Genomic DNA, 24,054 nt, shown 5'->3' on the forward strand with positions numbered 1-24,054 from the left:
TCTTAGGACCAGGATGTAGTCAACAAGAAGTTCAATAACAACATCTGAGTAGTCAAGATCAGTAAATGCTTTTTCAAATTTCATATCTGACCATTAGCATCATTAGTCTCAGATATTGCTCAATAACACAATACCACTATCAGTTACTTATCGTCAATCTCTATCAGTTAGGTCACATACCTAACTTTCATAGCCTCATCCTCAAACACTACTGTGAGCCTTACATCCACAATTTGTAATTTACATCTAATACCAGATATTCTGAAATGACAAGGCACATCACTTGTTTTGAAAGTGAAAGAAAGGGGAATTTGTGGACATTTCTATTGGGTGATCTAATCAATGGATTCCCATTTCCTAGTGATACTACTGAGGAGAGGGATCCAGAATTGTGACAAGCTCGCCGACTCCATTAATAACAAAGTGAGGTTGATTTTGCTAAATTAATACCACTGTGACTGACACAGACCTTAAGTTATGACTCAGTGGTAGTAGAGGGCTCAGATTCAGTCAAGTATTCAGCTCGTCAGCAAGTTGCCTGAAAATAGAACTTAGATCTCATATATAGTGTAGCTAAGGTAAATTTTCAGACTCTAACTTTGGTCACCATGTGTTGGTTTCTGCCTATCTGGGATGTATTGTGTATATTCATGGCCATTGATCTTTCTCAGTCATTGACACCATATGTGGAAGGATGGCCACATGACATCTTACTCAGGAAGTCGGCTTAGTCTTGATAAACATTAAGGATTATTGGATATTACTCAATAATTAGTCACAATACAACTAAGATACATGATTGTCTCTTGAAAGATATTAGGCTCAATTTAACAGCAAGCTCAACTTACAGCCACTGAAACATTCTCATACAGAATTGGTAATAACCGCAGAATTCTAACAACTCTCTAGAAACTCTGGTTAGGATATTGCTTAGCTCCTCTCAGGTACAGTTCTTTCTCATCATGGTATGGCATTTCAGTTGTTGGTAGGACTTGATCCAGACTTTCTGGTCCAGAGGTAAGGATGCTACAACTGCACCACAAGATACTGTAGTCCTTTCTACAGTATCTTGAAATAACTCCACACAGGCCAGTATCCCATCAGCAAGTCACCATTTATGTACACATGAACAGCCCTTGATGTCATACTGCTTCATTCCAATTCAGGTACCAGAGTGTCAGTATGTCTGATACTCAGCCTTTTTTCATGTGTCAGCCTGGGCTCCCTGATTGGACCATGTTAACAGCCCCAAACAAAGAACTCATGCCCAGCTGCTCACCTCATTAAAATCACTACAGAACCAATCTCATTTGTTGGCCCATTCAGGTCCGAACTGCCTTATACGATGAGTTCATTCGTGTGCTGTTTCCATACAACTGACAATTTTAAATGTGTATTTATTGAGCTTCTGCAATAAGCGTGAAGTATGAACTGCAATTGATAATGAAACATGGCTAGGAAGACTGTTCTATGGTGACCTTTTAAAGCTAATGTATACATTTATAAAGACATTTATATGGCACTGTTCAAGACCTCAGGATATCCCAACATTGCGGTCAATGAGTTACTTTTAAATATTTTAATGTCAGGGAGGAAAACGGACAGTCAATTTGCATACAAGAATCCCACAGCCAACAGTATAGTAAAATGAGATACTTTGTTATATGTGAGGAATAAATATTAGCCAGGACACCCGCAAGAATTCTTGGGCTCTTCTTTCAAATAATTGCATGAATTCTTTTACATTCACTTGAGATGGCAAATGACTGTTCTTAACTTCACAGCCAAACGACAACACCTCTGATACAGCAGCATTCACCCATTGTAGCCTTTTGAACATCAACCCCGGTCTTGTGTTCAAGTTGTTTAGTATATTCAAGATTGAGATAGACAGATTTGTAATCAGTAAGGGTTATCAAAGGTTATGGGGAAAAGACAGGAAAGTGCAGTTATTAATATCAGATTTTATTCTGTTCTTATCATTATAATTATCAGGTCAGTCATGATCTGATTGAATGGTCCAGTAGATTTGATGGGCTGAATGACCTACTTATGCTCCTATGTAATATGTCCTTAAGTCTCGGAAGAATACATTATTATTTCAGTAGAAGCTCCTCAATCAAATCTGTCCTTAGATACAGTCTATTCAAACAGTGCCCCACTTCACATAATGAGATCAGAACTCTTGCTTCTAAATATGGCCTTGTTAAATAATCTAATATTGCTCTGTTCTGTCAGACCTTGGTTCCTTAGATGTGCCTACGCATTGGCCACATTGCTTCCAGCCCAGAGTTATGCTTGCTGCAGGGTATGCTAATTATTTTTCCAGCAAATTGTGGCATGAATTCACCACTGGAGAATTGAGAAGCACAATGGTCTAACTCATAGTGTTTGTCACCAAATCGCTGTTCCTGCAAATTCCAGACCATTGTAACATAAACAGGACAATTTTAACATTACCAGAGGTGGAATTTGGATCAGCAGAACTGCTTCCTCTTTTCATTTTGCAATGTAAACATTTTATATGTATTACCTACTGTGAAAGTGTCACCTATTGTTCCAAGTCCTACAACACCTGGGCTTGGTTAATTGAATTTCCAAAAGCAGGGTGTGCCCCAGATGGTTGCTGTTAACCCCAATTAAGTTAACTCGATGCCCAATTAAGTGGATGAGGAGTTGTGGAAAATTTTTGTGTTCTGTTTCAACAAGGAAGTGGTTGCAATATTGCACCTGGAAATTTGTGGGGTTTTCTTTAAGAGAAAGCACAAGGACCTTTTAAATGTTAACACTGGGAACTCTCCAGCCTTTTCTAATCTGTTTTAAGTGCAAGTACAGTAGTCTTTTCAGATTGGGTACAAGTAGTGTAGTGTCTTTTGGTTTACTCTAAAACACTGAATAATCCAATTGATGGATAGAATGGCCTTTCTATATAGGCGTAAGTTTTATAATCAGATCATTCACGTTCATTTCTCTAGTTTCAGCACTTCAGAATTTTGAATATTTCACTTTTACATCCAATTCTGAAGTAATGCTCTCTTAATCCACATTTTAAAATGTATTTGTGATATAATAGTTTTAAAAAGCACTGATAGAATTCAAACTGGATGGATTCAATCCAAAATACAAAATGTGGCCTTTAGATTACATCGTATTAGAATCTCTACAGTATGGAAACAGGCCCTTTGGCCCAACAAATCCGCACTGACTCTTCAAAAAGTAGCTGAAAATGTGTTGCTGGAAAAGCGCAGCAGGTCAGGCAGCATCCAGGAACAGGAGAATTGACGTTTCGGGCATAAGCCTGAAGAAGGGCTTATGCCCGAAACGTCGATTCTCCTGTCCCTGGATGCTGCCTGACCTGCTGCGCTTTTCCAGCAACACATTTTCAGCTCTGATCTCTAGCATCTGCAGACCTCACTTTCTCCTCTTCAAAAAGTAACCAACCCAGAATGAAAAAAATGAGCAGGCTGTACATTTGAACTGTTTTTGTACAATTCTAAATCAAATCCAGCTCATACAAAACATACAAAATAAAATAAAGAATTGCAAATACTGAAATCTGAAACAAGAACAGAACTTGCTGAAAAAATTCAGCAGGTCTGGCAGTATTTGTGGAAGGAAAGCAGAGTTAACATTTCAAATCCAGTGACGCTTGTTCAGAACTGGTAGTAGCTAGACAAAAGTGATTTTATAGAGGAACCTTGATTATCCAAATGAGATGGGCGAGCGCTATTTTCTGTTCAGTCCGCTCCGCGTTCAGGAGACCAGGCAGCAGCACACCGCGCGCGAGCCCCCATCCACCCGTCCGCCATCCTAACCCCATCCAACACCGCCCCCGCCCACCCCACCAACCCTATGCAACACCGCCCCCCGCACTCTCCCAACCCTAACCAACACCGCCCCCGCCCACCCCCAACGATGTCCAACCCCGCCCCACCCTCCCAACCCCATCCAACACTGCCCCCACCCGCCCCCAATGCAGTCCAACACCGCCCCTGCCGCCCCCAGCCCGATCCACGCCCCTGCCCTCAGTCAGACTTCCCCCCCCACCCATGTGCCCCTGACCCCACACCACCCAGGGCAGCCGGACCGGACACCACATAGTAGCGCGCGCACACACAACTTTTTATTGCAACGTTTTGATAGGTTCCACGTTTGCCCTGTACAGGACAATGTCGGAGAGATTATCTGGAGGGTTTAGGGTATCGAATTCCAGGGAAAGTGTGGGGGGAGAGAGAGGGTGGGTGGGTAGTCAGTCATTTGAAGACGGTGCCTGGGCTCCCATTGATGTCCAGCACTGTTCTCAGCAGCATTTCAATAAACTGAGTTCACCTTTAATCACTGCAAACAAATTATGAGATCAGTGTTGGAAACACGTCTTTGATGTAATGTTTCTATCTGGATCTTGAGATCTTCTTCGGATAATCCAAAATTTGGATAATTGATATTTTTGATAATCAAGGTTCCTCTGTATACTGACGACAGGGATTTGGGGTGGGGAAGGAGAGCTAGGACAGGCAGAGATGTCACCCAGAGAGAGAACTATGGTTAAGCACAAAGGGATGGTTGGTAGTATTCCAGGGAGGGAGAAAAGCTGATAATGAGGACCATTAGTAGGTGAAAATGAATTGGATGTGCTGAAAGCAGGCCATGCTGTGACAGAGCGTGCGGGTTGGTAAAGGCCACAGAGGAAGGTGTTCAGGTTCTAAAATGATTGAGCTTAATGTTGAGTCCAAGTGGAAAATGAGATGCTGTTCTTCCAGCTTGTGCTGAGCCTCACTAAAGCACTGCAAAGACTGAGCCTCACTGTTGTCAAAGAGGCTTCACATTTCAAAGCCATTGTATCACTAATGTTGCCTCTCAGCAGGTTATTAATGAGAAAGCAATTATTAAGAGAGGGAAAACTATGCATAGGAGGACAAGTGAAAATAGAAGGATCACTATGGGGAATCTAGACAGCTAAGGAATGGGGGACATGAGGTGGTGATTGGGAGGGCCTAATGGTAGAAATCAGGAAGTGGCTTCAGAACAAACAAAAGTAGAAATACTAAAATTGAGTGCAGGTTCTAGTTGCCTTTCTGTCAACTATAATTAATGGTAGATGGTGCAATTCTAACTCATTATAAACTTGCACTTACAGAAATGTGGTAGTCAGGACAGATGGAGAAGGTGCACTCATGCTGGTACTAATTCCACTGGAGTCTGAGTGAATATTGTGAAACAGGTTGTCTGGTCCTTTCTATGTAGAAATTAGCTGTCATATTTCCCACCACTACCAGACTGACTGCATTGTATTATTGCACAGATCTCAGAAAGTATTAAGCCTTTAAGATATCTATTATGACATTGTGTTGTGTGACACTGGTATAAAAGATTGCATTGAACTATCAGTTAGGCATTCAGTTAGTCAGTCAGTTCATCAACTATGAGTTAAATGGAATATATATGTAAACATATGATCAAGAGTGTATATCTAAGTCTGAGATGTCATATCTGTGCATGCAGTTAGTTGTTTATAAACTTCTAGATTCCTGTCTCAATAGAAGTTGTGTTAAATGGACTAGCATATAGAAAACTGTATCATTCCATGATGGCAGAACATGGACATTAGAAGCTAGTCACAATAAATTGGTATCAAAGGTATTTTTTAAATTAATTCATGACTAGGAGGACATCGCTGATCGAGCCTGTATTTATTACCCATCCCTAGTTGCCCAGAGGACAATTGAAGGTCAAGCAAATTGCTCTGTATCTGGAGTCAGATGTAGATCCAGGAAAGATAGCAGATTTCCTTCCCGAAAGGACATTAGTGAACCAGATAGATTTTTCCTGACAATCATTGATGGTTTTATGGTTATCGTTTGCATACTAGAATTTGTAAAGAATACAAACTTGCACATTAAGGATGGAAAATAAGCATGTCAACATGGATTGGCCCTCCAATGACATTCTATCAGAATTTCAGATATTCAAAAAGAATGAATCTTCCCCTTATGGATTATTGATAGCCGATAAAGAATGATATTCAAACTTCCTGTTGCTTTCAGAAATGAATAAATAAAAACAATAATATCCTCTGGTGTTTCCAATGATGACTACAAAAATACTGGTAAAATCTAGGATGAATTTCAGATAGCCGTGATAAATCTGTCTGCTACTTCTTAAGGCAATAGTTAACCTGACTGGCAGCTCTCACATTTGGAAGACAAGCCAACATAGTTCTTCCCTCATCTATTCTTGCATAACAAACACATGTACATGGTGCATTGTTGGAAAGAAGGGAGAAAATGATATAAGAGTTTGAGTTGATTTATAGTTGTCATATATAGTAATACTTTGTGTGGTATACAGCCAAATAGTACCAGGAGAATCGACGTTTCGGACATGAGCCCTTCTTCAGGAAAGAAGGGCTTATGCCCAAAACGTCGATTCTCCTGCTCCTTGGATGCTGCCTGACCTGCTGCACTTTTCCAGCAACACATTTTCAGCTCTGATCTCCAGCATCTGCAGTCCTCACTTTCTCCTAGTTGTCAGGATAGCAGAGATGAACTCATGCAGCGGATACTAGAGACAGCACTTTACTATAAGATATTCTAAGTCCAGAGGGCAGTAGCTTGCAGGGTCGGGGCATCATGAGGTGTTGATTAGGAGGCAGGTCTGTCACCCATTGCCTTGCCCAAGGATGCCAAGCAGTCCATTTAGTGAACTGAGAAACCCTCAGGTTGTAAAACACTGTCAGGTGTAGAAGGAATGAGCCATTGTAAGGCAGAGCACTCAGCTGTCTCTCAATTCCCTTTGGAAGGTGAGTCTAGCTTTAATTTAATCCATTTTGTTTCTAATGGTTTGAATGTTTACCAGGAACATGCTGGGGAGGGAGGACTTGAAACTCCAAAGTTTCAGTCTCACACCTCCAGCACATCTCCCACATTTCCTGGGTAGGTGGTTGCTCCCATCAATCCCAGGTATCAGTGAGGGAGATCTGCCACTCCAACAGGTAAGTGTGTTCTCCCGATAGGGTCATAGGCACTAGTCATGGCCTTGAGTGCCCCAGAGGGTCTTGCTGCTGTTCTGATGTTCTGATCCGACGTCTTCAATATGAGGTCACCATGAGGTCAGGTCATGTCCCTGCACTAGTTGGACTTGGTTCCAGGTTTCCATGAGGAGGTCAGGCTTTTGGAAAGCTGGTAGGCTCTTGATTCCTCTAGGCTTGTGGTTTCAGCATAGGCAGTCAGGCCTCATCACTTGGAGAATCTTTAAACCTGAAGGTAGATTTAAAAGAACATTGTTGGTAATTCTGATAGACTTAGAATTGAGGTTTAGAAGAGCAGACCGATTTTAAGGTATGTAAGAATAAGATCTGCTGTAGCCACACTCTGCCGCCATCTTTAATCAAAAAACAAATCAGCATGATCAACGAGCCTCTGGACAGTTAGCCTAACTTGAACCAGGACAAAGTTTCAGAGATCAAGGCCTTTCAATGATTTTAAATCAGTTCATAGAAAGATACTACAGCATTATGTCCAGCCCTTGTCACAAAATGTTGTCACAAATATTCGTCAAATCCTACAACGAAACAGATGATATAGCTGAGATTTTGTGGTCAACCATCTGTCCTCATTTTGGGACACCTTACAAGCATTCTTTCTTTGCATTGACCATTCCCCTTTATAGTGAATAGCACACAGCTATTGAAGCAACCAGACACAACACTTTGGTACTTTGGCCAAATCATGCAGATCATGTTTCATTGATGGCCATAGCAAAAATATATTAGACTATAAAAAGACAACAGTTTATTAGCTATAGTTCAATGGATTCCAAGCTGTTTTCATCAATTCTGTTTATAAATTGATTCTCATTAGCAAATCTAATAATCTCACTATGTATCTTAGGTTTGAAAGCAAAAGATTGTTTCAGCAATATTCTTAATATATGAAATGTTCTGATTTACAATATTTGCAGCCTATTTGTCATGTCTGCATGGTTGATGGGTTGTAATTCACAAACAATTCAAGTTTACTCAGAATCTTCACAATATTTTTTTCTTGCAAAAATAATCTTTTAAGCATATTTGACAATTCAAAGTGTTCCAATCTTTTCTCTCTCACCACTTAAAGTACCTGAAAAAACTGTGATGTAACAACCACTGATGGAAAGTATAAGTTGTTCTGAGTAACATTAACTCTGTTGTACAAGAGATTATGGTAATTTAAGAACACAAAACACACACTTGACTGAAATTTCAGTGCTAAGATGTCTTGATTCTTCACATTTCGCTGCTATTGTGTCCTGTAACCAGCTCCAGGATTAGCATGGAGTTTTGTCTTATTTAAAATTAAATGTATATATTAAGTCAAATCCTGTGCAGTCTTCAAAGTAACATTTTAGGAATAAATTATCACTATGTTGGTTACTTTGTTTAAAGCTTGCAGAAACATTGTGATGAATGCGCAGATAACAGTGTTTCTGACTCTCCTGAATCATCTTTTCTTTGGTCTAAATCTAACATGCACAGATTAAAGCTTCCATTGGGAATGAGCAGCCCATGTGATATAGACTGTAAGTGTAAGGTCCACAGCTTTGAAGGTTATCATCATGCCTCCTTACCTTGCTAGTTGCAATGACTGTATTAGAAAACTTTGTGGAGGTGTCTGAACCATTTTAATACCACTGATGTGGTCACATGTCTGCAATAATATTTTTGGTGTTTGATATTTTTTGAATTGGACCAAAAATTAAATATTCTTTGAAGGGGAGTCTCAGACTGAGATTTCAGAACAATTGGAAGAAATACTGTGCTTTACACTGATAATGCTTTAGCCACTTTCTCATGTGTTCTGAAATCAGGAGACATTACTTTAGGGAATTACATTATTGTTAAAAAGCAGTGATAAAAGTTTATGGAGAAGGATTGTTTGATTCAGTAAAAAGTGGGAGATGGAATTCCTGACGAATGAATTGGCAAGTTGGAACTTGCAAACAGGAGATGAGAATGAGGATGGGGTGCAAACTCATAGAACATTCATATGAGTAACCAATCACTTAGGAAATACAGAAAACATTGAATGAGTGACTGTGAAGTCGTATTTGCTTGTATCTGAAATTACATTGGGCAGAATCACGTAGGTGCCTGAATAATGTGGGCTATGGTGAGATTTGTGAGAGAATCACATGAGAAGTCTAGCGAGGTCTGTCTTGACAGCATCTTTTTTGCACCTGCAGAGCAGCAAGGTAAATTTCTCACTGGGCAGTGATGAGTTGCTTGTTAAGGGCGATTATAGCATGTTAAAGAACTTATTAATGCCACATTAGTAGTTCTATCTATCTAAGTAGCTTCCCATCTTAATAGATTTGCTGTACAAGCTAGACATTGAGAATTCTCAACATGTAAGTCAGTGTGGGTACCTGGTGACTTCACTTCGCTGCTTGCTTCAAAGCATTTTCATGTTGAAAGCAGGCAGCAAAGTCTCAGAGCATGCTTCATTGACACTAGCCACATGTACAATACATGCACAGACATTGACATCCCGCATGTGCCAACCTGTAGGACCCTCATGGCACATCTCCAGTCAACTTAAAGAATGCTTCTGTAATTCAAAGCTGCACCTTAGGCTGCACCAGCAACTGTCAGTGTAAGGCAGCAGCAAGGACACTGTGCACACAGGGACACACACTCAGCTCATGGGCTGATCTGGGTTGCATCACTGAGTTCTTTGCTTGCTCTCTTAGCGCTCATGCATTCTGAGCCTATCTGGATGTTCACAGCACACCTACCTTGCATTGCCTTGCCTTGCCTTCCATCGTTGTACATTGCCTCCTCAACCAGAAAAATCAGTTCCAGGCTCACTGCCCTGCTCTATTGCCATGCTATTTAGTGCAGACTCAAAGCTTGTCATTGCTGTCAGCAATCCTCAGTCAAGTAAAGTCTTTCATCAGGGAGTCCGAGAAAAATAAGTCAAGAGCATCCTCCACTCACAGTCCAGGGGTTTGGACAGTCAGTCAGCCATTTGGGAGAGTCAGAGTCAGGATGCTCTGCACATAAGGGGTGAGGGACCAATGTCTGTCAGCCCGCAATTGTCTTAACTCTTTCTGCCCTATTGTTGTCTGTTTTTCTCCTGGAATGAGAGAGAGGCAATTATTAAGGAAGATAAAAGGATCACAAAGCTGTATAAGGTGTCCTGAGTGAGTGAGTAGGTAACACAGAGGGTATTGTGTTGGGTTTGGGGGTGGGTCAGAGTGAGTGAGGAAGATGTTGCAGATGATTAAGTGGTAAAGCATGAGACTTGGTGGAGGTGGGTGCAGTAGCAGAGGTAAAGTGGCTATGAGCTCCCAGAGAGAAGATGGTGGCACTTATACTGGTGGAGTGGAGAAGGTCTTTCCTGAAGAAGGGCTCATGCCCGAAACGTTGCTTCTCCTGCTCCTTGGATGCTGCCTGACCTGCTGCGCTTTTCCAGCAACACATTTTCAGCTGGAGAAGGTCTTTGACCTTGTTCCGACAGTGTTATGCATTTTTCCAGATGGCTGACTGCATTGACCTGTGTGATCACCTCAGAGAAGACTGGCATATTCTGGTGAGGTGGCTTCCTCTACTGGTCCTGCAGGAAGAGGATGGTCTCTTCACTTCACTATCCAGGACAATGCCCACAATGTGGGATGCAATTTTCCCCTTGTTTGCCATGTTTGGGGCAAACATCAGCAACCCTGCAGGGCAGCTCTAGATTGACAGTGCTTGTCCTGGTGCACAATTGTCTTTTTAAGATGCAACCAGGACTAATGGCAAGTTCTTCCAGATACGGTGCATGGTAAGAATGAGATGAGATGAATGCTATAAGGGTTGAGTAAATAGTTAAGGAGGCAAATTTTTTAAGATATGTTGAGAAAATTGACTATGTCTCAATAGTGGTGTTACATCTGCTGGCTTCCAAACCATTGGGGCTATTCAAGAATCTAAGAAAGTTTGGAAAACTATAACCAATGCATCCACTATTTCTTTCGTTATCATTGTTGAACAGACCCTTAGGTCCTGAGGATTTGTCAAATTTTGTTTCTTAAATTTATCCATTTGTTTTGTTCTGTTGATACTAATTATTTTAATTTCCTCACTCTGATTAGCATTTCAGGCATCTACTCATGTGCAGTTAAATGTTGAAATCTGGAAATTGCTGTCTAATTTGCCCTGCTCCTCTACAAGTTTTTCTTTTAACAATTTTACACGGAGACTCAAAATTGAAATACATGTGAATACTTGTGCAATGAATTTGTTGTATCCACTTAGAAACCCATGAAACATACCAGAACAAGTTAGACCCTGTCTATTCAAATATAACTGAACTTTGAATGGAATGATAAATCTTAATCATTGTCAAACAACCCTCTGGTACTGAAGACTAACATTTATAAGTGTGGCATTGCCTTCTATCAGAATTTCATTTTTATTGTAGGTGTATAAAAATGACTAAATAATTTTTTCTTTGTTATCATTTTTATTCTAACTTACACTTTCTGATTTAGACTCTGTCTGGATCAGTGATAATTCTTCAATCTAATTTGTTGAAGAGGCAAGTCACTGCCTCTCCTGTTCACAAAAGAGCCAAATCCCTGTAGTGTGTGACCAATAACTGCATGTTACCAATCAAATTTCCAGGAAATTACTGTGGGCAGCTGTAAGGGCAATGCGATTACTGTGTGCAGTATTCCTTCAGCACTGATTGCAAAATCCATTCCATTATAACGTTTATAATGTGTGCAGAACTGGGAATACTTTTTTTTCAGTAAATTTTTCAGCTGAATTAAAATTTTAAATCATGCTCCAAAGGTTAATAATTGTAATTATAATTAGTTAATGAAAACAATTACTTAATTTAAATGTTGCAGACCATGTTTTCGTCAGTTTGTGTAGAAACTTTTGGGAGGGGAAACAGTTGTAATTATGATTTAATGTCAGGAAAATCATTGTATCTAACTTTTTGACAATATTAAACCAAATCAAACAAAATAGGACAAACATTTTTTTCTCTCTGTTTCAAGAGATTTCTTGACTGCAAAGGACAGGGAAAGTATTTTCACTGCAGATCATTTCCCTCTGTGGTACAGGAAATCAGCAGAACAACTTCCAGGCACTTTTGTCTATTCCATTCCATTTAGTACAGGTTAGTAATTGTTTTATTGCATAAGTGCTTGAGGGTGGCATTTATTGTTCATTTTGCAGTCTCTTTTATGCATTTCAAAAGTAATGTATTTTATTAATGTCTTTCTAAAGTATATTTAAACTTTCATCAATTAAGTTATTTATTTTGCTGTGTAACTCATCCTTTGTCTACTTAATTACTGGGAACATTTATCAGCTGTTTCCTATTTATTTATGATATATTTTGACCCATTCTCTGCAGTGGTATTTAGTTTCTCATAACTGCCTTAATAGATATTCAGTTCACAGTCTCTGATGTTACAGTAATTAAGTAGGTTAATTTCTATTTTAATTACTTCAGATCACTTACCTGTAGGCTTCCAATGATTGCATGAAGTGAATAAAGCAAATGTAATTATACAAAGAAAATATATTTAAGTATGCTACTGTCCTTTTGGCCTTGTTCCAAGATTCTAACTTTTCCTAATTATGCCCACTGGTGACTGAATAAGTCTAATTATGATTTCTGGAATATAGAATTTTACTGATGCTTTGCAGTTCACAATCTGTCTTCATATTGTCTTCTCCATGAAAGCTGTAATTCGGTATTGTGATTCTGACATTGTTTTATTTTGTGTCTGTAAATTGTTTTGTTGTTTTGAGCAGAAGTCCAATGTTCAACAAAATGAACTTAGAGTGTGCTGTCAGAGAATAATACCATTGTTGTATTCAGATCAGACCTGACTTCAAAGTTTCCTGTGCAATTTCAGTTCCAAAAAAAGATGTTATCTAACTGATGAATAACCACTACCACTTAGAGTCATAGAGTCATAGAGATGCATAGCACAGAAACAGACCCTTTTGCCAACCAGATATCCCAACCCAATCTAGTCCCGCATGTCAGCACCTGGCCAATATCCCTCCAAACCCTTCCTATTCATATACCCATCCAAATGCCTTTTAAATGTTGCAATTGTACCAGCCTCCACCACTTCCTCTTGCAGCTCATTCCACACATGTACCATCCTCTTCATGAAAAGTTTGCCCCTTAGGTCTCTTTTATATCTTTCCCCTCTCACCCAAAACCTAAGCCCTCTAGTTCTGGACTCTCCCACCTCAGGGAAAAGACTTTATCTATTCATCCTATCCATGCCCCTTATGATCTTATAAACCTCTATAAGAGCCTCCGACACTCCAGGGAAAACAGCCCTAGCTTATTCAATCATTCCCTATAGCTCAAATCCTCCAACTCTGGCAACAATCTTTTCTAAACCCTTTCAAGTTTCACAATATCTTTCCAATAGGAAGGAGACCAGAGCCGCAACATGACCTCCCAACTCCTATACTCAATACTCTGACCAATAAAGGAAAGCATACCAAACGCCTTCTTCACTATCCTATCTATCTGCGACTCCATTTTCAAGGAGCTATGAACCTGCACTCCAAGGTCTCTGTTCAGCAGCACTCCCTAGGACTTTACCATTAAGTGTATAAGTCCTGCTAAGATTTGCTTTCCCAAAATGCAGCACCTCACACTTGTTAATGAATTGACTATAGAGAAAGGACATATGACCAAATTGCTGGCTGATTCTTCAATAGTTTAACATTCTATAAATCTTTGCCTATGTGCAGTTGCACAGTAGTGTTATAGGAGTTATTAAGGCACAGAAAGAGTTAATTTGGACCATTGATTACTTGCCAGCTTTCTGCAGAACAATTAAATAAGTCATATTTTCCCTCTCCATCCCCATAACCCCATATATTTTCTTCAAGTTCACAACTAATGTCCTTTAGAAATCATTCATCATCCCTTTAGGCAGAGAGTACCAGGTCATTATCAATCACTCCATTCAAAAAAATTATCAATCACTTCATTAGAAAATGCTTCTTACACACACCTTTGTGCATCTTTTGCCCAAAACCTTAAACCTAATGGAAGCATTCTTTCTTTATCTAGCTTTCTCAACTAAACCTGCCTTGATCGTTGGAATATAAGAATACGATTAGGCCAGTCAAACCCTTAAACCTGCTCTGTTTTTCAACTATATCACGGCTGATCTATCTCAATTCCATTTTACACTATCCCATATCCTTGGAAGTCATCAGTAACCTGAAATCTATTGACTTCGGTTTTGAACATACTTGATGACTGAGTTTCCACAGCTTTCTGTGGTACAGAATTCCAAAGATGCACTATTGTCTGTGTGAAGTGTTAAATGGCTTGTCCCTTTCTCTGAGGCAGAGGAAACATCCAACAGACAGAGGAAACATTCTTTCTGCATTGATCTTATATAGTCCTTTAAGCATTTTGAAAGTTACTTTCTTTGAATTCAGTCAGGGATGTGGACTGTACTGGCTGGCAGCATTTATTCCCTTGAACAAGTGATGGTGTGCTTCCTTCTTGAACCACTGCAAACCGTTACCTCTAGGTAGACCCACAATGCTATTACGGAAAGATTTTGATCCAGCAATACTGAAGAAATTACCATGTAATTTCCAAGTCAGGATGATGAATGGCTTTGAGGGGAACTTGCAGATGCTGGTGTTCCCATGTATCTGCTGCCCTTGTCATTCGAGATGATATTGGCCATGGCTTTGAAAAGAGTTATCTCAGGATCCTTTGAGAATTTCTGCAATGCATTTTATGGATGGCACTCATTCTTGCTACTGTGTGTCAGTGGTGGGAGAGTGGATGTTTCAGGATCAACTGATCTGCTTTATCCTAAATGTTGTTAAGTTTTAATGCCATTAGAGCTGCTCTCAACCAAGCAAATGGGGAGCATTCCATCACACTCCTATGCTGTGTCTTCTTGATGGTGGACAGGTTCTGGTCAGGAGGTGAGGTTTTACTGCAGCATTCCTAGCCTCTGACCTGGTGGATGGTAACATCATGTTGTTGATAATGGGGATTTCTGTAATGGTAATGTCACATTGAATGTCAAGCAATGATTGTTAGGTTTTGTCATGCTACAGATTGTATTTATCTGGCACTTGTGTAGTTTGAACCTTACATCTTCCTAGTCAGCCCAGGCCTGTATGTTGTCCAGGTCTAGTTTCATTTGGGTATGGACTGCCTTAAATGTCTGAGGAGTCATGAATGGTGCTGAACATTGTGCAATCATCAACAAATATGGCCACTTATGACCTTATAATAGGAGTCAGTTGATTATGAAGCAAACAGAGAAAATTGGCTTGAGAACACAACCCTGAGGAGTTGGTGAAGAGACATCCTGGAGCTGAGATGACTGATTTCCAACAACCACAACCATCTTCCTATCCACCAAATATGACTTCAATCGGTGATTGTTTTTCCCCGATTCCTATTGACTTTAGTTTTGCTAGAGCTTATTGATGCCACGCTTGGTCAGTTACAGTCTTGATGTCAAGATCTGTCACTCTCACCTCATTTCTGGATTTTAGGTCGTTTGTTCCCATTTAAACTGTTTTCTTATTTCCCCTTATAAATTCTCCTGTTTGTGTCTGTAATGGATGCACATTTGTCTTTGATTTTTTTTTCCCTTTATCATACTTGTAGAAATGTTTAGAGCCTTTTTCTTTGTATGTGGCTTGCTAGTTTATATACATAGCCAACTTCTCTTTATCAGTTTCTAGGTTCATCTTCACTGAATTCTAAAATGCTTCCAATCCTCAGGCTTACTATATTTTTAGTAATTTTATAAGCTGCTTCATTTTATCTAATATCATCTTTAGTTTCTTTTGTTAGTCACAGTTAACTGACTTTTCCCTTTTTGTTCTTGGGTCTTGAAGGAGTGTATGTTTACTGTAAATAATGCACTATTTCTTTGAATACTAACCATTGCTTGTTGTACATTTAAATGGATTTTAAATGCCAACTTGTCCTTCAAGGACAACAAGACATAAGAGCACAAGTAAGCTATTCAATTACCATCGATCTGGTAATCATCAACTCTATTTTCCTGCCTTATCCCCATAACATGTAATCCCCCTTACAGATTAAAATCTAACTATCCCAGCTCTGAATACACTTAATGACCCAGCCTTCTGTGGTAGAGAATTCTACAAATTCACTACTCTTTGAGACAACAAATTCCTCCGCATCGCTATATTAAGTGGACAACTCCTTGCTCCTTACTCTGAGAATATGCCCAGACTCCACCCAGAGGAAACAGTCCCTCTCCATCTACCATGTCAAGCCCCATTAGGAATCTTACATGTTTCAGTAAGGTCGCCTCTTGTTCTAAACTCCAATGAGTAGAAGCCCAATCTATTCAACTTTTCCATATTCAGAATCAATCTAGTGAACCATCGCTGACTACCTCCAACTCCAAAACTGACCAGAACTAATAAATTCCTTTGTTTGGGTTTATAGCCCTAGGTTTGGATTGTGTTACATTATGTTCAAATCTAATGGAAAATTCTATCCTGTTAAAATTTCCCTAAAAGTTTTTATAACAGGATTATTCATTAGTTCTTTCTCTTCACATAATTTTCCTCAACACACTGCACTAAGAAAATCATCTAGTTGCAGGAATTAATTAACATCTCTATCAAAACTTCCATTAATCCCTATTCCCAGCTTTTCTGGCATAATGCATAACCACCATTTCTTATCCCTGGAACCAGTCTAGTAAATTGTCACTGGACCCCTCAAGGATCCTTCCATCCTTTCTAAATTACAGTTGTCACATGAAAGGCATTGCAATAAGTAACTATGAATATTTAACAGCAAAGTGATTCTGCGAAGAGTTTTATAGATTATTCAGATAAGAAAGTTTATATAGAAATAGTCCCTGCATCTATCACACCTTCCCTTTACACTTCTGCATTCATGGTATCCTCTAAATAAACTATAGAATCTAAAATAAAAAGTCACATTAAGAAGTTACAGTTGTTATAATATAAATTAAAATTTGCTTTGTCCTTAAAGTAAGGAATGATGTAATAGTGCCATTGAATGAAATGCCAACTACTGTATATGGAATATGTTGGTCCACCTAGATTATGTTGTTGTATTATTTTTGACATAGCACAAATAATGCTGATGTCCTCAAGAACCACAAATAATTTTCACTGTATAATTTATATTTTACACAGACACAGTCAGGTATACAGTCATGCAATCATTACAGTCTGACATTTACCACAAAAAGAAAGCATTTCCATTATATCAGATTCATGCCATCAGTTGGCACTCTATCCAAAGAGATTAAAACAACAAAAGGTTATCTCTATAAATAAGAATATAACGATTAGCCATAAATATGTTTCATAACTATGTAAATATAGAGGTCTAGGAGATGTACAATGACAGCAGTGTGATTGCACCAGATCATCACACTGGCATTCAGATATGAAATGTAGATCAAAGACTGAGGTTGGCTTCTGTCCAAGGCTGGATTTGCCCCAGTGAATCTACTAGTCGTACATCAGGTTGGTAGGATAACATTTTATACCAGCGAAAGATTTATTTATAAAATTTATTCTGAAATTTTGTTCAAACTGGATTGAAAGCAGCAAATAGGATTTGAGATAAATGCTGATGAACTGAAACTGATGACTAAAACATGAGTAAACAAACTTTTTTTATTGACGTTCAATATTCAAATAGCATCTCATACTGAGAAATGTTAGAAAATAAGCTACCATTAAGTAATTTGCTGAACATGTATTAAATGTCCAATGCTGTCCCATCCATCATACAAATTCATTAAAAATGCCACAGAATAGTCCCAGCTGATCTCTGACCAAAACCATAAATGGTAAAGGTTAACTGGCCTAATGACAAAGTATACTGAATCATTTAAGTGTGACGGATAGAGGAAAATAAAACAAGAAGAGTAATGCCACCCACTCTTAACAGAATTAAACAGAGCAACCCAATCCATTCCCCTTTCCCTCATGTTCAAGTCACTCCTTCTTTTATGTCTCATATTTCAAATAATCCATCTTCCTCTCATGACTGATTTCCATGGGGCCTGCTCTTTGCTGTGTGTCTGAAATCCTTCCTCATTTGTCACTATTCCAAGAGTTGCCATTTATTACGATCTCCACGGATACCAATAATATTTAAAAAAAAGGAATTTGAACTTTCAGGTGCAACCTGAAAGAATGACACATCAAGATTTCACATTTTAAGACTTTTACTGTAGCAAATGTTGAAAAGCACGATTGACCAAATGCTGTTTTCTTTTTGTAAAGAAGTTATAGTTCAAAGCATGGAGAAGAACGTTCTCCTTTTATGCTTTTCACCTATTGCTGCCCCTACAAGATTATGGTTGAAACTTTATTGCTGGAACAGCACAGCAGGTCAGGCAGCATCCAGGGAACAGGAGATTCGACGTTTCGGGCACAGGCCCTTCTTCAGGAATGAGGGCCTGAAGAAGGGCCTGTGCCCGAAACGTCGAATCTCCTGTTCCCTGGATGCTGCCTGACCTGCTGTGCTGTTCCAGCAATAAAGTTTCAACTTTGATCTCCAGCATCTGCAGACCTCACTTTCTCCTACAAGATTATGGTCCATTTTAGTAGATTGTGGCACCTTCCAATGGGTTACTATATTACCTCCTTCACTTAATAGTAACTTGGAGCACCATCTCCAGGCACTTCTCAGTTTCTTACATCAGCCACTTGCAGTAAAGACTAATTATTTTCCTCCCACAGACCATACCATAACAACTCTCGCAGAATACATGGAGGATTGGAGGATGCATATCTTCAATTAGAAACTGACACCTTCCCACATTCAGTGGCAATGTCCCTCTGTAGATTATACAGAGCTGTTGTCTATTTGTGATATTTATTGATTTTATAGCAAATCCTATAACCTGATCTCAAAGAGTGGCTTTCCTTCGTCTCTTCCCCAATGCAGCATGAGACTTATTAATTTTACATCGAGTTAGAAATGTTAATTAACTCTTTGATTCAAATTCCTTTTCATCTTAAAAGTAAATGAACAGTTCACAACTCAACTATTTAAATATTTTTCTTTAACACATTTCTGGGACTTTGGAAGACTGAGGGCTGAGTTTTATCAAAAATGGGCTAAGTCTAAATTTCAATGAATTTGATGGAGTGGTTTACTCTGTGAGCTAAAGAGAGTTTTCTTATGCTATTCTCCATAGCCTCTCATTATCTATGCATGATACCTATATGACATCCCAATCGCAATGTTGTGCATTTGCCACCAGCAGATGTATTCTGTACTCCCCAAGACCTCCCTGGATTTCTGACTCCAGTGCATTATGTTTAAAATGCACCACATCAAGCATTGTCAATTAGGCTGCTACTGCCTTGTTTCTTGAAGCTCCAGATTCCTGTTCGCAAAGCGGTTGAGCAGCACAATCTGTAGGGCCATTCTGATGGGTCGCAGCATCTGAAACAGTGTGCAGCTGGACTTTGTAAATATCATGTCAGTGGTGTGAGAGCTATTAGGTCCCTGCAATGGAGAACGCAACCACCTTTACGATCAAGGAATCCCACGCTGAAGGGCCCCATTGCTTTTTGTTATTCTTCTGTGGGACCTGGGCATCGCTGGCTGCATTTATTGTCCATCCCCCTTTGAACTGCTACAGTCCACTCGCTACATTAATTAATGAAGTGAACAGTAGAAGATTGTTCGAGAAGAGCCTCTATGAGCCACGGAGAATTGGGTGCTAAGAATGTCACTCAACAAAATATTTTAAATGAAAATGGGTAAATTCTGCCATTTATTTCTAGCAGTGATATTCCCTACATTTTAATGGGTTTGGGATTCTGTTAGCTTCGATTCTTGTTAATCCAGTGCTTCTCTTCAAAGCCTTTGGCATTCTTTCCTCTACTGCTATGGTTTTCATGCAGGCCAATATTCATTTTAAATGCTCCAACTTTATTCCTAATTCCACAATTTCAAGCAAATAATGACACCATCCCTGAGACATAATATTCAGCTGATTGCTACGAAGATCTTGTGAAATAACTCAGTAATAGAATTTCAAAATCTGGAATTTGATCTTCTGCAGTGCTTATTTGAGTATTTCGCTACAGCTTTGCAAACAAAAGCCAGGAATTTGTAAACAGAGTGGCAAGGAAAATTAAGCATTCAAGTGCAAAAGTTTGAAAGTGAAAATGTCTAGATTTAGATGTGTGGCATTTCACAAATCTAAACATACAGCTAGAAGAAAACTCAGAAAAGACAAAATATAATTTACTATTCTTCAGACGTTGTTAATAAATTTGAGCATTTATACCACTCCCCCCCCAAAGAAAACAAGATATTCAGTAATCAACAACAGAAATGATTAAGTACAGGATTTAAATCCAATATTCTCCCTGTTCTAATCTTCGCTGTGACAGCTGTTTCAGTTTGGCATTTTACCCAACAGCTTTAATTTATGATCACAGCAGAAAGGCAGATTTCACAATCTGATATGTCAATGAGGCGAAGCCTGCACACTCACAAGTGCCATGAAAAACATGGCATTAATCCTGGTCTGTTATACATATAGAGACCACATGAAATGCTGCATCTTTCATGCATTTGCCAAGTGGCTAGGTAAGATTCTGGTTGGGCATTAGTGAATAGAATAGAAAAGCAATTTACTGTCATGTCAATTTTTACAAAAAAAAGTAAGTTTTATAAGTCACTATACCATTGGCACCTAAATTAATGACAGAAGTCATAAATAAGGAAAAAAAAACCTAAATGTTCATCATAGTTCAATTAATGACTCCTGCGTCCAGGGTCTGCTGGACAATCAGGCCAAAAGCGCCATGAAGGGCCATGCTGAGACCACCACACTGGGCCGACCACCCCACATGCCAGTGAGTTGCCAATTAAGGGGATTATAGTATGTTAAGCACCTTATTAATGTTACAAATTGCATCATTAATATTCATCTTCCTATCTTACTAAACATGTTGAACAAGCTAGACAGCTTCAGAGTTCTCACATGTAAATCAGATCAGATACCTAGTGATTTCAGGTCACTGTTTACTCCAAAGCATCTTCATTTTGGACAACAGGCACAAACATCTCAGAGCATGCCCAATGTGTAGCCACAAGTAGAACACCTGCTCAGACATTGGCATCCAAATTGTGCCAACCTGTCAGAACCCTCATGGCAGATCTTCAGTTGACTTATAGAATGCTTCTGTAATTCAATACTGCACTTCAGGCTGCACCAGCAACTGTCATTGTGAGGCAGCAGAAAGGACACTGCACACTCAGGGGCACAAACGCAGCGCATGGACTGGTCCATGAGTTCTTTGCTTGCTCTCTTAGAGTTCATTCACTTTGATCCTACCTGGATGCTACATGACAGTATCCCTGCTATGCATTGCCCATATCACTTCTGTTTTGCCTTGCTATTTAGCACAGACACAAAGTCAGGAATCTTGTCATTTTTGTCAGCATTCTGAAGTTGTCATGACGCATAGCCTTCCATTAGGGTTTCAATGTAGTAAGTCAAGGGCAGTCCCCAACATCAGTCAAGGGTTTGGACACAGTCAGCCACCCAGGGCTATACGTATCAAGGCTGAGAAGCTAAATGTCTGAGAGCCTACCACCTGGCTTGAGTCTTTCTGCACTACAGTGCGCTGTTATCCTCCTGGAATGAGAGAAAGGCAGTATTAAGTAAGATGAAAGTGTGTGGCACACCTGTAACATTTGATGCAGGTGGGGAGATGGAGTGGGCAAGTGAGTCAGCAGCGGAGAGGTTTATTAATGTTGAGAAGGGGTGGATGAGAGCAAGTGGGAAATGTGTCAAACGCAATAGTGAGAGTACTACTGCATGATCCTGGATCAGAGGTGAATGCAATTGGTCATTTGCCTTCTTTCTTCACTGCTGGACATTCCTCCAAATACCTGACAGCGCAATGATCTGGGGAGCAACCTTGGATCTGGCTGGCAGGGTCTGATGGTAAGACATCTGCTGGTCCTGCAAGAATACTTCCCACTTGCCTGGATTGGTACAGCTCCAACAACACTTGAGAAGCTTGACACCATCCAGGACAAACCTGCCCATTTGATTGGCATCACATCCACAGGCATCCACTCCCTGCACCACTATAGCGTAGTAGTAGCAGTGCGTAAAACTTTCAAGATGCATTGCAAAAATTTACCAAGGCTCCTTAGACAGCACCTTCAAAACCCATGACATTACAAACTTGAAAGACAAGAGCAGAAAACACATGGGAACACCGTCATGTGCAAGCTCACCTCCTAACTGCGCATTATCCTGACTTGGAAATATTTCACTGTTCCTTTAATGTTGCTGGGTCAAAACCTTGGAATTCTCCCCCTTGTGTCATTATGGATATACCTACATCTAGTGGATTTAGTGGTTCAAAAAGGCAGTACACCACCACATTCCCAAGGGCAATTAGGGAAAAGTAATAAATGCTAGCCCGAACAGCAATGCCCACATGTTCTGAATGAATGAAAATCTAATATCTGTATTGGTCTAGCAAGTTATTCAGTTTAAGAGCAATTAAAGTCAAGCCATAAATGCCCACATACCAAAAAAAACCAAATGAAATATTGGAGACAAAAGCCACCTTCTTCCTTCTCTACATCAAATTTCCACTTTCACCAATTCCCATCTTGTACAGGACATTGGTTAGGCCACTGTTGGAATATTGCGTGCAATTCTGGTCTCCTTCCTATCGGAAAGATGTTGTGAAACTTGAAAGGGTTCAGAAAAGATTTACAAGGATGTTGCCAGGGTTGGAGGAGCTGAGCTACAGGGAGAGGCTGAACAGGCTGGGGCTGTTTTCCCTGGAGCGTCGGAGGCTGAGGGGTGACCTTATAGAAGTTTATAAAATAATGAGGGGCATGGATAGGATAAATAGGCAAAGTCTTTTCTCTGGGGTCGGGGAGTCCAGAACTTGAGGGCATAGGTTTAAGGTGAGAGGGGAAAGATATAAAAGAGACCTAAAGGGCAACTTTTTCATGCAGATGATGGTACGTGTATGGAATGAGCTGCCAGAGGATGTGGTGGAGGCTGGTACAATTCCAACATGACCTTCCAACTCCTGTACTCAATACTCTGACCAATAAAGGAAAGCATGCGAAACGCCTTCTTCACTATCCTATCTACCTGCGACTCCACTTTCAAGGTGCTATGAACCTGCACTCCAAGGTCTGTTTGTTCAGCAACACTCTCTAGGACCTTACCATTAAGTGTATAAGTCCTGCTAAGATTTGCTTTCCCAAAATGCAGACCTCGCATTTATCTGAATTAAACTCCATCTGCCACCTCTCAGCCCATTGGCCCATCTGGTCAAGATCCTGTTGTAATCTGAGGTAACCCTCTTCGCTGTCCACTACACCTCCAATTTTGGTGTCATCTGCAAACTTACCAACTGTACCTCTTATGCTCGCATCCAAATCATTTATGTAAATGACAAACAGTAGAGGGCCCAGCACCGATCCTTGTGGCACTCCACTGGTCACAGGCCTCCAGTCTGAAAAACAACCCTCCACCACCACCCACTGTCTTCTACCTTTGAGCCAGTTCTGTATCCAAATGGCTAGTCCTCCCTGTATTCCATGAGATCTAACCTTGCTAATCAGTCTCCCATGGGGAACCTTGTTGAACTCCTTACTGAAGTCCATATAGATCACATCTACTGCTCTGCCCTCATCAATCTTCTTTGTTACTTCATCAAAAAACTCAATCAAGTTTGTGAGACATGATTTCCCACGCACAAAGCCATGTTGACTATCCTGAATCAGTCCTTGCCTTTCCAAATACATGTACATCCTGTCCCTCAGGACTCCCTCCAACAACTTGCCCACCACCGAGGTCAGACTCCCTGGTCTATAGTTCCCTGGCTTGTCCTTACCATCCTTCTTAAACAGTGGCACCATGTTTGCTAACTTCCAGTCTTCTGGCACCTCACCTGTGACTATCAATGATATAAATATCTCAGCAAGAGGCCCAGCAATCACTTCTCTAGCTTCCCACAGAGTT

The 24,054-nt window shown here is 40.0% G+C and overlaps 2 protein-coding genes across 4 annotated transcripts in view; one reads left to right on the plus strand and one right to left on the minus strand.

Moving 5' to 3' along the window:
* cacna2d3a (calcium voltage-gated channel auxiliary subunit alpha2delta 3a) overlaps positions 1 to 24,054 on the plus strand; it is a 953,727-nt gene that overhangs the window by 715,271 nt on the left and 214,402 nt on the right. For all 3 annotated transcript variants that reach the window (XM_087994307.1, XM_087994306.1, XM_087994308.1), the window contains one exon: positions 12,025 to 12,146. In XM_087994307.1, the coding sequence (XP_087850433.1) occupies positions 12,025 to 12,146 (122 nt within the window). The remainder of the gene's footprint in view (positions 1 to 12,024; positions 12,147 to 24,054) is intronic.
* Positions 6,456 to 24,054, minus strand: part of lrtm1 (leucine rich repeat transmembrane protein 1) — a 43,888-nt gene continuing 26,289 nt past the window's right edge. Inside the window, exon 3 of the mRNA XM_087994309.1 lies at positions 6,456 to 7,256. Within this exon, the coding sequence (XP_087850435.1) occupies positions 7,213 to 7,256 (44 nt within the window). The 3' untranslated portion in view covers positions 6,456 to 7,212. The remainder of the gene's footprint in view (positions 7,257 to 24,054) is intronic.

Source organism: Chiloscyllium plagiosum, unplaced genomic scaffold (assembly GCF_037043375.1).
Source record: "Chiloscyllium plagiosum isolate Xiang-an unplaced genomic scaffold, Cpla_swu_hap1 HiC_scaffold_14, whole genome shotgun sequence".
NCBI classification, from domain to species: Eukaryota; Metazoa; Chordata; class Chondrichthyes; order Orectolobiformes; family Hemiscylliidae; genus Chiloscyllium; species Chiloscyllium plagiosum.